Here is a 12378-nt window from a genome sequence, read left to right as displayed (position 1 = left end):
TATAAAAGGATTGGAGGGGGGCGGAGAGTACTAGGTTCCCGTGAGCAACGCACACGCGTGTACATAGAAGATAGGAGTGAGACCAAAAACAAAGATGAGTAAGAGCACTCAGACAAGAAGAGGGTTCCAGTTGCATCGATGCCTTCACATCTCACGACTTCGTCAAGATCTTTTGATCTGCTCCTTATTCTGGTTTAACGCTTTTGTTTACTTAGAACTTCTTTGCAATTTGTTTATGGCTCTTTTCCAAAATGAGGCATTTGCAACTTTAAGCCTGCCTCATTATAACTTGAATCAAATCCAAAGTACACTGAAGAGGCAAATTATAGAGAAACCAACAACGCATTCCCTCAAGAATTAAACAAGCATAAGTTTTAACTGTTGGCATCCTATAACAGCCACAGCACCATGTGTTTTATGTATAGGTAACGAAATCCTGCAACACAAATCAATGCAACTGAATCATTTTGCTCTTGAAGCCAAAGATGATTCTAATTATTACAAGAAATTTCCATGGTTTTTGTTTGGTGTGACAAAACCATGTATTGGTCCAACAACAAACAAAATTCAATGAAAGAAGGCAGATGGCACAAACCCGGGACTAGCTTCAACAAATGTCTGGTCAAGACCCAAAAAGAACAGAATATGAACCCTGAAGATCATTGTCACTCAATCTGAAAATACATGATGCTCAATGCCGTACTAAAACTATACTTGTCAATACCACTTTCAGCAAACCAAGAGCCAACAACTCCCTGAGATGAATTACCAAAAATTCCCGCTGGCCACCTCTCTACTAGTCGAAAACCATAACGGGAAGCAGCAGAGAGCATAGATGGTTCATCAACTCGACGAAAAACGTGGCAGAGAATAAGTGCCGATGCCTGGTCCTCTTCATCGCCTCTGTTGGGTGAGATCAGTTCTCTCGCAGTGGCAAAAAGAGGCAAAATTGCTTCAGGAATATATGTCACGTCAGTGCCTATGATGATGTTGAAACCTTTGTCGTTCACTTCTTTGATTGCTTCTATATGGCCCCTATCTCCCCATTCCAGGCTCTTAACAATCAATTTATCAAGGAAAGGTGGAGCTATATTTGAAGCGACATTTTGCATCAACAGGTCAAGGGTCTTTGTATCTCCATCAGTTGCTACCACAAGGTCAGCAGATCTAACAGCCACCATCGAGCAGATGCCTCCGCAACCGCAGCCCAACTCCAAAACCTTTTTTCCTGAAACAATGTTTGGGTTTCGGGCTAGAACAGAGGCCATCAATTGAGCCGATTCCCAAAGCATCAACCCAGTCGACTTGCATGTGTGTTGATACTCTCTGGACAATACTCTAATGCTAAAAGTTTCCTCGTTAAGACTGACCTGAATTATCTGAGAGGAAATAATGCCAAAAACAGGTGTCATTGTTCAAGACAATAAATAATGGAGACCTTGGTCCGCCAATAAATTCTTTAAAAGGTGAAAATCCATTGAGAACTTGAAAGCATATGCAATGAGAAGAGGTAGAATATCTCATTTCTTGATCCATAATATGCAAATATAGACAGAATTAGCAATAAGAGAAACCTTTACCTCGTTGTCAACAGAAGATGGAATGCCAAACATGTCAGCTGCAACGCCCTCAGACATATCAACCTCAATATTCTTGCCAGGCTCCTTTGAAGCGTTCAATGATATGTTGGATTCAATATTTTCTTGACTTGGCAAGTCAACTTCAGTACTAGCATGATTGCCGCTAGAAAGGTCCCCAGCATCTGAAGGGCAAAATACGGCTTGGATCCATCGTCTGAAGTCAAATGCAAACGATGACAATCATACCGACAAAAGCAACAGGAGACTCCCGAAGCCAAATTAAAATTACATACCGATTCATTACCAACTCTCTCGATCGATTCTCAACTTGTTTGCAACACAGACCAATTTCCTTCACATTGAATCCATTGTCCTTGAATAAACTTGCTAAGAATTCATTAGAAAAATAGAATGCACGCTGTGTTGAGGGGAAAAAAAAGAAGGAAAGAAAAGAGTGTCAAGATTGGCTCATTAAGAAGAGAAAAATAAAAGATAGCATCCACAAACAGATCGCAGGAACTGACAGTGCCATCACCCCTAACATAAAAGTTCTCACTAATCATTTGATCCTTGCAAGTAAGCCTTTCCTGTCAGCAAACAGTTAGACATGGGAAAATGTGTAAGAAATAGCAAAAAAAGTGTGAGCAGCCCCACTTAATAAATTGTCGGCAGAAAAGAAATTTCTAAATAATAAAATGGTATACTGAAAGAGCAACCTGAGCAAGATCACCGGTGGCATAATCACGGAACAGCACATGACCGTTTGGCTGGAAGCAAAAACAGTACATTGCAGTTATATCTCCTCTAGTGATAGTACCTTATCTGATTAAAATCAGTATATTACCAGTTTTATTCTTACAAACAGGGATGTCTCCTACCTTGAGAACCCTTCTTATATTCTGCAATACTAGATGCATCTTCTCTGGAGACACTGCAGATAGCACAAATATCTGCTTTACAATCAGCTAGTGATACTGCATAACTAACTGACCAAGCAAACTCTGAATTAATAGCATTAGCTATGAGATAGCAGTAGCAGCTTATTAAGCTACAAAGATGTATTAAACTTAGATCATTACTTCCTTTCAATTACCATGGTTACAATGTCAACAGAAGATGGTGGGATTTGCTGGTTCAAGTCATCAATGGTCAAATCACAGACAAATGGACTAATTTGTGTTTCCTTGAAGTCTTTATGCATCTGTAATGAGCAAAATAAAAGGTCATGTCATTAAAAAATGCCAAATGTATCCTGAACCATGTCAATCTAACAAAAGCAAATTTTAACCACATCAAATGACACATACATCCAAATTGTACATCAGACCTTCTGGAACTCATATTTGGATGGAACAACTAGCAGGGCTTAATTATCGATGAAAAGAAGCTAGCAATTGTAGGGGAAGGGATCATATATTTGTAATTTAGCATTTACATCCAATTTTTCACAAGTTACTGACCCCGCCTGCCCCCCCATGCATTGTCTTAGGAATAAAAAAAATGTCCAGCCCAGCACTCCAGCAGGAGGCGACATCAGCTCAGAAAACAGCAATCAGCCCTTAAATCAAATGAAGACGTAGATAATGACAAGAACAAGAATCAAACCTTAATTAAATTAACAGCACGTGGTGAGAAATCACAGGCATGAACAAAAACATCTGGGTATGTAGCAACCAATGGAAATATAGTGTTTCCAGCTCCACAACCAACCTGCGCAGAGCATTAGCACCAATCTTGAAAAATGTAACCAATAACTTAGAACGAAAAATTACCATTTATCTGCAGCGAAGACAAGTTCTCAACATAACAGACCAACACGAGTGAAAGATTTTCTCCATACGAACCATGGAGTTATCTTATGACTGGAAAAATTCATTGCATGTAACAAGAGCAACGCGGTCTGCTGAAAACAAACACGGCACTAGTTGCTCACCTCCAAAATAATCCTTTTCCCTGCTCCCTGACAAAAACAAGAATCTGTTGAATGAAAAGCACAAAACAAAATCTACACCATCCAAGAAAATTCCAACTTCACAGAGTGAATTACGGATTGAAAGCAAAAGTTTTTCTCAACTCACAGAGAAATAGCGGCCCCATTCCTTGTCCAAGTAGTGCCGATCTTTGAAAAACTGTTGAAATGGAGAGAGAGAGATACAGAGAGAGAGAGAGCTGGCATTAACAAAACAAGGAGCAATAGCCAAAGCAGCAAAGTGCACAAAGAATGAACTGAACAGCTTGAAAAAAAAACTAGTCACCACTTAACAAGCAGCACTAACGCTCCTATCAATTTACTTGCCAACCAATGAATCTCCCAAAAGATTCAAACTTCAAACCCAAAACAAGAACAAAACAGAAAACCCATCTCAGTCAGAAAGCAGGCACAAGAATTATGGCCAAAGCTAGCAAACCTTGTCCTGGTGTCTCTTGTAGAAGATGTCCCAGTACTTCCTAGCCTCTCTCTCGTACTTGTCTGCAGAATCAGAACAAACCCAGAAGAGAAAGATCGCACCTTTAACGCCATTCCCAATCAAGAAAAGAGGCACGATATTCAGGGGAGAAGGACAGAGAGAGCTCGAGACCTCTCCAGAAAGGGGAAACTCCGGTGGCCGAAGTGGAGTATATCTGAATCTTGGGGCTGGGTTCTTGCTGCTCTGGACCCGCCTGGGCATCGGATGACATGGCTAGCTAAGCTGGGCACCCGCCTGATTTCGAGAGTTTCTTCTCTGTTCCTTTTGGAAGCAAAGCTCTGTTTTTGCAGTGTGAGGATCGGACGAAATTCTAATTCGATTCGAGGAGGCTGATGGACAAAAACTAGGTTCGTGGGAAAAAAATTTTATGGTTTGGAAATTTGCGGAGGGGTAATTTGGTCTTTCCAAAGCAAGAGATTTTTGTCTTGAGGTGGTTGGTATTCGAAGTAAACAAAAGCATATGTTGCCATTGAATGAAAATTGAGGCATACTTTTCTGTATATTTTATAAAGATGAAAGAACTAAAACTTTCTTCCAGCAACTGCACGGTGAACCGAAGCTAAACCCTGCCTCCCCAAACCCCCGGTGGGTGCGTTTGGAAACGCTCTAGGTAAAGTTTTAAATAGACGAACATTTTTTAAAAAATGAGGCATGTAATTTGTAGTTTCACAAATAGAAATACATCTTTTGTCATTTGGGGGTGAAAATCAAGTATGTTCTGGGTTTTTTTTTTGTCCTCGTTTTTCACGTTTTCAGATATCTTAGTCATCCCTATTGTTTCGTTCCAAAGTAAAACTGTGATCGAGTCGGCATGGCCATCTGAAAAAACGACCGCCATTCAGATTATTTTGGTCGGATTTTAGGAATTGACAGGACAACTGAGATGCCATGCCTTGGAAAAGTAGGTTCATGTTCCGTTGTTGTTAGACGTGATCAGAAATTGATCCATTATATCAGTCAGATTGCAACAAAAGGGCTTTCTAAACATTTAAGATGATCGGTCTATTCAGCATACCTTGTCTCAGAATCAAGCAACGCAAATGGACTTTTCCATTGCAATCCCTCTTTCAGTTTGCTTCATTACATCAAAATAACTCAATGCCATTTTTCATTGTCGAACGTATACAATTTATCTCAGTAAAGTCGATTCAGAGGGAGCTTATCTGATCCGAAGCTTCAAACACGACTTCAGATTCAGCTTACCTCCGACATTTACGATTACCGATTTCCACCAGCATTGTCCAGTAAGCAATCCAAAACTTGATGAGACGGGAACAGAGGAGAGATTATGGCTAGACGGAATCCATGGATTGCCTGTAAGTATAATCCCCTGCACTTACTGCATGTTCACTACAAGGCGATCTCCTCTCATGTTACATTTCTTCTATAATGGCAAAAAGAGAAGCTTTGAATACATATGAACAGTCTAATTCTATGACCACACATAAATGATGAGACCCATATTGAAATAATGGAAAGAATATAGAACTGCAAAAACGACAGGTGCCTTTTTTTGATGAGACTCGGATCTCAATCTATTCATTCATCTTTTGGATCAGCCTCCGAAGTTGGCTTTTCTGTTTCGTCCACATTGCTAGACCGGGCCTCCTCGGAGTGTGGAGGACTTCCATTCTCTAGAATGGGTAACTCACCATTCGCAGATATGGTCTTTTCTACGACCGGTGTCGAGGTTTTGGGTACTTCTACTGAAGGAGAAACCGTTAACAGTCGGCTGAGTCCATCATATAAACCTTTCGCATCCATGACGAGAGCCGCTCCACCGGGATAACATCGCCCAAAGCAAGTGGCACAATGCGGATAAACAACCTAAAAAGGAAAGAAAAGAAAATTAGATCGCAAAGGTGCAAAAGTAATTTTTGAACAGCGGGGAGGATGAATACTAGTGTGCAGTACCTCGATAAATGCTCGGCAAAGGGAAAGAAAAAGGCCAGATTCGTTTTCTCTCAGTATCTGAGTTGCATTATATCTTAATAGAGACTCGGCTACTTCTCGCAATCCCTTAATTAATTCTTGAGCGATGATATGCTTCAAGCTAATCGGGGCACAAGGGCGTAGTTCGTTCATTGCCACAGATACACCTACAACCACCATAGTCAAGAAGTTAGCGCAATCAACAACCCCGGAACACCTCTACAATTATTTTTCTTCATACTTCAAATATATCTCCATCCTAAAAAGCACTCACCATTGACAAATACAGCAAGAGGTGGATGTTCCATCAGATGAGATGGAGGAGTGACATCCTCTTGACTTTCTTCCGTGACACTGTTGGCTGAAAAACCAACAGCTGGTAGAGGAACCCAACGATGCGAATTCAGGACCAACTGGGTCAAAAACATTAAGATGAGAATCACTGCACTTAATCTTTTCACTATATCTCCAGTAATAACATATAGTACATTTAAACGTGTGTTTTACAAACATCATACTCATCTATGCACCTGAAAATTTTCGACTGCGGTACTCATATTTTTTGAGAACAGATTAAGAACCGCCCTGCATAGTAGACCAAAGTCAAACTTTTGCACAAAGCTAGCGAAAAGCCAATAAGCAGCAGGAATCAAAGATAAGATGTATGTTTACTCTTCAAACAGTGATGGAAGCAATCCTCGAAAGTCGAGCCCAACCCAGCCAAGGCCCATAGCACAGTACTGTAGCAAAAGTAAACTCATCATCAACTCTAGATGCAATAGAACTTGACTATCTGTACGAGATCATCAAGAACAGCAGAGAACTAGAATTCGCAACTCATGAGCAGATTTTAGTGTTGCATATCTTTCTAGGCAAAGAACAAAGGTATGTAAGAGAATTATCAACAAAAAAATAAAGATTTGCCAGCCCATGCGTATAAAACCAAACTATCATTTATCTCACCATGCATTGATCCAATATATTCGATAAAGACCCTCCTTCAGTTATTTTGGGTAGCATGACTTTCAGAGTTTTGAGATGTGAGGTAATCTGATGCATTGCCCAGTTAAAAAGGAGGCCACCGTCGTAGTTTTCTTCACTTCCTGACGTATCATCAGCAAATATTGCCCGATATTGATTAACAACATCAAAAAGATGCATCCTATGACAGTTTATCATGCCTTTCAAGTACTCATAAGGGCTTCTCTGGTCCAAGTCCTCGAGAATCCCAGTAAGCCAAGCCTCTCTACATCGTAAGAACTGAAATACAACAAAGAAAGAAAGAAAGAAAGAAAGAAAGGAGAGAAAGAGAGAGAGAGAGAGAGAGAGAGAAGTGAGATATAAGTAAATTGTCTGACATGCAAAACAGAATTAATAGAACCACTATATCTCATCTCCTGAGTTTGACTAATAGTGACACGCGTCCCTTGTGAAACTTTAGACCTCATGAAAAATCTAAATGCAGCGTGAACTGGTCTTCTTCTTGTGATAAATGCAGAACAAGTTTTACCTGCAACCGCATTTCATATTCGCTAAAAACTCCTATTCGGCGTAGATATCCAATAATCCGGAGGCATTCGGGCAACTGTCAAGGAAATGGGTAAAATCAAATTCAGAATGTTGAATCCATGCGTAGATATCCAGGTGAAGGAAGCTATGCTCAATACCATATAGGCAAGGTTACCTGAATATTTGACTTGAGTTTCAGAAGGAGCTGAGAAAGAAGAGACTGAGTGGTTTGCTTAACCTCGGCTGCCAATGATTGAATCACTGGTAATCTTGGACAGAAACACAAAGCCACAGCAAGCCAATTAGATGAAAGCAATACCCAAGGCATAACTCAAAGTAAAGTGACGAGAGAAACTCACTTGGGGTGCATTGTCGAAAGTTTGCAGACAAATGCTTCTAAATCAAGAGCTTCGTCATAGTTTCCATTCCTCACACATCTGCAGCATGTTCGGAGTCAGTGGCTATTAAAGACTAATTAGTCAAGGGGCAAGGTATAATATTGCTCAGGACAAGCCACTCAAGGGCCAGTCATTCTCTGCTAGGGAAATGGGGGAAAATGGCAGGGATGAATATTTGAGTGGAAAGTTCTCAAACAATTAAAACTTTTGTGAGAAGGGAAAGGAGAAAAAATTTAAAATAGAGGGTATTTTCTTCTCTCATGGTGCTTCCCAGCATATTATTAAGTTCGTGTATCAGCATCCACTTTCCTCAGAAAATTCATAATTACTACCCTCCAAAAGAGAGGCCATGCAAAGGAAGAGCTCCAATGCTACCCCCAAAAGGCAAGGCTAAATTGTCTTCAGATTGTTAATTTGTTGCATTCCCCACAACTACTTCCCATTCCAAAAGGTTGAAACAAGAGTAAGATGCCAGACTCCTTGCTTATAAGAAACGAGCAATTCTATGTTGGTCTAAGCTATCCGGCAATTTTCTTGACAATAGTCTAGGATAGCATCCTAATACGCAGTAGTCTCCAGTCAAACCTTCTAGACCTCCAACTAAGATGCTTTCGTTATTCTAATAAGACCAATCATGTTTATTTTTTCAAATTCCTATCGCCAGATACCCAAATTGACGAAAGACCATAGGTTGTAGTGCATTTCCTTCACAAATAGATTCAAAATTCTTTGATCTCCATATCAATCAACTGGATCAAACTGAAACAGCATGCAAACCTCTCTTACTCTATGACAACCTAACAAAGCTCACATAGCCAGAGAACAAATAGCCATCTAAAGGACATGCAATCCGCCGTACATTTTAAGTGATTCTCCAAATGCCTCATGAGACACAAACGGTGAGATCAAACGAATGAGTGACATATAAATTTGGCAAGCACATACGTGTCCATGAGTTGAGGAATTTCGAGCAAGTCAAGCAATGTACTGTGATTGGCAAGCAAAGTCTGATTCATCTTCCTCTTCTCCAAAATTTGTTCACCAGATTCAACAAATTCAGTGCAACCGGAAGTGAGCTTCGGTATCTCACTTATCTGCAAACAGATAAAACACCATCAATCCCCAACGGCCATTACCATACTGGTCGAAACTCGATTTTCTCATTCGAATCAACGAAAAATGTAAAACTTCTGTTGCAAGCAAGTATTAAACAACAGATTGTGCAGAAGCAGCAGTTTTGCAGTCTTCAAAATGCGTAACCACAGCACATGAAGCACAGTTCTCGACAGCATTCAATGCTAAATCAACAGAAGAAAGGGATAATTACGAGAGACTCGAGATGCTTATCGATGGCAGAAACTTCTTCCCGGATCGCGAGCAACGCGTCGGCGGCCGCGATGAAGGCTCTGTAATTACCGACCGCGACCTCTTGCATCTGCCTCTGGATCCTCTCCGCATCCACCCGGAGCAGCTCCGGTTCCTGCCAGTTTGAGCACATAACGAATCAAACGACGCTTACCGCGCAACAAAAACGATCGCATTCGGCGCGAAACGAGCCGGAGAATCTTCGAGACGCCGCACCTTGTGGAGGCGGTCGAGAGTGAAGGAGAGGAGCTCGGAGACGTACGGCTGCTGCGCGGCGGAGGCGAGCGGGAGGAGGAGGCTCGCCATCGCCGCCGTCTCCGCCTCCTCTCCATTGTCCGGCTCCATTCCCTCTCTCTCTGGTTTCCTCGGAACTTCGGACGACTCGAGATTCGAAGGATGCGGTACGGGATTGAGGTCTCCGATGAGGGCCTTGAGCTCGAAGCCGGAGGTTCTCCGACGGGATCTAGCGAGCGGGGAGGCCGATCCGGCGGTTGACTGGACCGGCTGAGGTTCGAGCTGCCATTGACGATGGATCTGAAGCTTTCTTCTTCTTCTTGCTCTGTGATGGAACGGTTTGAGCTTGAGCTTGAAGGAGCGAGGCGAGCACTCGCTCATGGGCCCGCGTGGGCGATTGGTGGGCTTGTCCCGAAAGACGCTCGCGTGGGCTCGATCTTGGGCTTTAGCCCAACACGCAGGCCCAGTTGGGCCTGATGATTCTTGTTCAAGCTGTTAAGCTCGTTTTCTGAGCTCGTGTATATGTGAGGGAGGTAACGCATTGATTTTTGTCACGAATTCGTGTCGATCCGTGTCGGGTTCGAGCTCATCGATCCGTGCTTCCACAGCCATGTCGAAACCTGTCGAAAACCGACACTCTGCATCGTGCAGAGCGGACAAGCTACTCTTCGGCAATGGGAGCTTCCGTCGGCAAACTATTCGAGCTCGTCTCAGTTCTTTTTTAGTGCAAGTTGAGTACATATGGCTCAAAGATGAAAAGGGTCGAGTTCGCACTCGGAAACGATCACCTTCAGCACATATAAACTGTAGTAGTTATACATATTCTATCTTCTTTTTTTTATAAAGTGTCATGACGCACGAGAAATTGTAAATTTTTTTTTATAACAGATATATAATATGTTTATTATCCAAAGTTATCGCGAACTCATGCATTATGTGATAAGTTTCTCTAGCCGTCATATCTTGACAATCTCTCTGTACCAATTACCTGACATAGAAGCAACTTTTTCTCTTTTCAACATGGTAATCATTGGAACAATCAGAAACACATTCATCAAAATGTAGCACTTTATATACTGCTCATTTATAGTCAACACATATAGAAAAAAGAATCTGTCTCACCCATATTGTAATAGAAGCTGAAAATCATGAAAGCAAGAAGCACAATTACAAAGATCATCCAACCCCCCACCCCCCCCCCCCCCCCCCTAAAGAACCTCCAATACTATACATCACCTCATCATATATGATCACAACCTGTCAAAAGGAAAGAAAAGAGAGAACATGGAGGAGCAACAAGGTACATGAGAAGGTAAGAAGAGAAGATTTAAAACCCGCATTTGAGGCATAGAAGTAGTAGAAAGGAGGGGAGCTACTATTAGATGATGTAATTATAGGGGAGTACGACATCGATGGCGGAGGGGGCTTATTGTACTTGTAAGGCGGGGGCGGCGGCGGAGGGGGAGCACCCCATACGGGATATATATCGGGTGGCAGCTGTGGTGGCGACGGTGGCGGCGACATATGTTGCGGAGGCGATGAATGCGGGGCAGGCGGTGGCGGGCTAGCGTAGTAATATGGAGGAGGAGAGTGAGAAACTGGTGGCTCCGGCAGCGGCAGAGGTGGAGAAGGAGGAGGATATGTCTTGGACAACGGCGAAGGTGGCGGCGGTGGCGGCGAGCAGATGCCAGGACATGTCGGACATTCGCTTATGCATAAAACCCCATACGCAGGTTTTCCAAGTGCATCCTCGGAGTTCGCTCTTGCTGCGAGAGTGATGAGTCCTATGAAACCAATGATCTTCACGAACCCTAATGAGCTTCTAATGATGAGAGCCAAGCACTTTTCTTGATCCATCGTGTTGCTGTTGCGTGAATGCTGTCGACAACTTCGCTTCCTGCTTATAGCAAGCGAATTGCACCTCAAAACCATTTATACTTGTTGAGTCTTGAACTTCGTAGAAGGATCGGAGCAGGCTTTGTTGCCACACATGGACATCAACAGTTCAATTTTGTCAAAGTAAAAGATGAATCTTTAGTCAAAAGCCACCAGAGAAAGATACTCTGAGCTGGTTCGCTTAGTGATCAATAAACGGATTTGTCTGTGCTGTTCAGGCTCCCTACACGGCAGGTTAGTTCCCCGATCCACCGGATGCAAATAATCCTATTTTTGAACCCGCCCACTGGAGTTTTGGCTCGCGTTTTATGTGGTTCGGGAAGATAATAAGGTGCTTTATAAGCTTAAAATTTACTTATTTTAAGTGGGTTTCCACGATGTCAGAAAAGAGAAATAGATTAAACATGAAAGATTTGCGTGATCCATGAATCAGACTTTGGTTCACTTGGCTCATGCTAAATGGTCACTCCTGCGAACTTTTAGGTCACCAGCATGAGAATCTGTTCGCCTTTGCACTCTTCATACGTAAAGGATGTGATTCTTCCAAGACTTTGATCTAAAACCTTTCCATTTTTGAAAATTAATTCTAGACATTCTAAAACAGATTAGGGAAACCATGGACTCAATATGACTCTTCAAATCTTGATTGGTCCAATAACTATGTAAATACGTATCAAGTCACCTCGCTTTGTTTCGAAATCCATCTTTCAAAGAACTACTCAAAGAGCAAATTGTTACAAGGGCATGTGGGAATAACGAAAAACCCTAAATCGTCACGAGCACTCTGGCATGGTAATGTAGTAAAGTTTTAGTATCTCTGGCATGAAAATACCTTTCTCCGGACACAATCCATCTTTGTGTGCTTTGGCCATGAAAAGGAAAGAAAGGCTGGCAATTCTTGGAGTGATGCTTTTTCTCACTTCAGTACAACACCCACCTTTTGCCTTCTCTGCTTGAAAGAGATGTGTGCCTTCTGAAGGTTTGGCCTCCAAAGTT

General features: G+C 42.1%; 3 protein-coding genes across 4 annotated transcripts; all 3 read right to left on the bottom strand.

Moving 5' to 3' along the window:
• Positions 1-465: 465 nt before the first annotated feature.
• LOC115674535 (uncharacterized) lies at positions 466-4685 on the bottom strand. 2 transcript variants are annotated; one of them, XM_056310631.1, is made up of 13 exons: positions 4577-4685; positions 4160-4543; positions 3989-4050; positions 3659-3709; positions 3514-3540; positions 3186-3290; positions 2674-2781; positions 2459-2530; positions 2297-2347; positions 2105-2167; positions 1874-1998; positions 1581-1794; positions 466-1379 (listed from the first exon to the last, which is right to left on the bottom strand). In XM_056310631.1, the coding sequence occupies exons 2-13, from the start codon at positions 4257-4259 to the stop codon at positions 666-668; spliced, it is 1692 nt and encodes a 563-aa protein (XP_056166606.1). In that variant the 5' UTR covers positions 4260-4543; positions 4577-4685; the 3' UTR covers positions 466-665. The 2 variants fall into 2 exon arrangements, with proteins under 2 accessions (XP_056166606.1, XP_056166607.1); XM_056310632.1 differs by lacking the exon at positions 3186-3290 and having other exon boundaries at positions 4577-4684.
• Positions 4686-5334: 649 nt separating this feature from the next.
• Positions 5335-9827, bottom strand: LOC115674534 (conserved oligomeric Golgi complex subunit 8). The gene is made up of 12 exons (XM_030596933.2): positions 9469-9827; positions 9215-9367; positions 8833-8981; positions 7849-7926; positions 7665-7758; positions 7491-7565; positions 6944-7240; positions 6653-6720; positions 6511-6565; positions 6255-6393; positions 5963-6147; positions 5335-5875 (listed from the first exon to the last, which is right to left on the bottom strand). The coding sequence occupies exons 1-12, from the start codon at positions 9595-9597 to the stop codon at positions 5588-5590; spliced, it is 1710 nt and encodes a 569-aa protein (XP_030452793.1). The 5' UTR covers positions 9598-9827; the 3' UTR covers positions 5335-5587.
• A 707-nt stretch (positions 9828-10534) lies between these two features.
• On the bottom strand, positions 10535-11433 carry LOC115674538 (leucine-rich repeat extensin-like protein 3). The gene has a single exon (XM_056310856.1). It carries the CDS (start codon positions 11416-11418, stop codon positions 10747-10749), a length of 672 nt encoding a protein of 223 aa, XP_056166831.1. The 5' UTR covers positions 11419-11433; the 3' UTR covers positions 10535-10746.
• Positions 11434-12378: the final 945 nt, after the last annotated feature.

This window comes from Syzygium oleosum, unplaced genomic scaffold (assembly GCF_021117445.2).
Source record: "Syzygium oleosum isolate NSW1041296 unplaced genomic scaffold, Sole_v2.1 Sole_v2.04, whole genome shotgun sequence".
In the NCBI taxonomy this organism is placed as follows: Eukaryota; Viridiplantae; Streptophyta; class Magnoliopsida; order Myrtales; family Myrtaceae; genus Syzygium; species Syzygium oleosum.
Note: the sequence above shows the minus strand (reverse complement) of the source record. Positions and strands in the feature narration are given on the sequence as shown.

Coding starts and splice junctions, on each gene's coding strand:
- LOC115674534 (XM_030596933.2), bottom strand. CDS start 9,597: ATGGAGCCGGACAATGGAGAGGAGGCGGAGACGGCGGCGATGGCGAGC. Junction 9,368..9,468: donor CTCTCGACCGCCTCCACAAG/GTGCGGCGTCTC, acceptor TCAAACTGGCAG/GAACCGGAGCTGCTCCGGGT. Junction 6,721..6,943: donor ATATATTGGATCAATGCATG/GTGAGATAAATG, acceptor CTTTTGCTACAG/TACTGTGCTATGGGCCTTGG.
- LOC115674535 (XM_056310631.1), bottom strand. CDS start 4,259: ATGTCATCCGATGCCCAGGCGGGTCCAGAGCAGCAAGAACCCAGCCCC. Junction 4,051..4,159: donor AGTTTCCCCTTTCTGGAGAG/GTCTCGAGCTCT, acceptor CTGATTCTGCAG/ACAAGTACGAGAGAGAGGCT. Junction 1,795..1,873: donor AGAGAGTTGGTAATGAATCG/GTATGTAATTTT, acceptor ATTTGACTTCAG/ACGATGGATCCAAGCCGTAT.
- LOC115674538 (XM_056310856.1), bottom strand. CDS start 11,418: ATGGTTTTGAGGTGCAATTCGCTTGCTATAAGCAGGAAGCGAAGTTGT.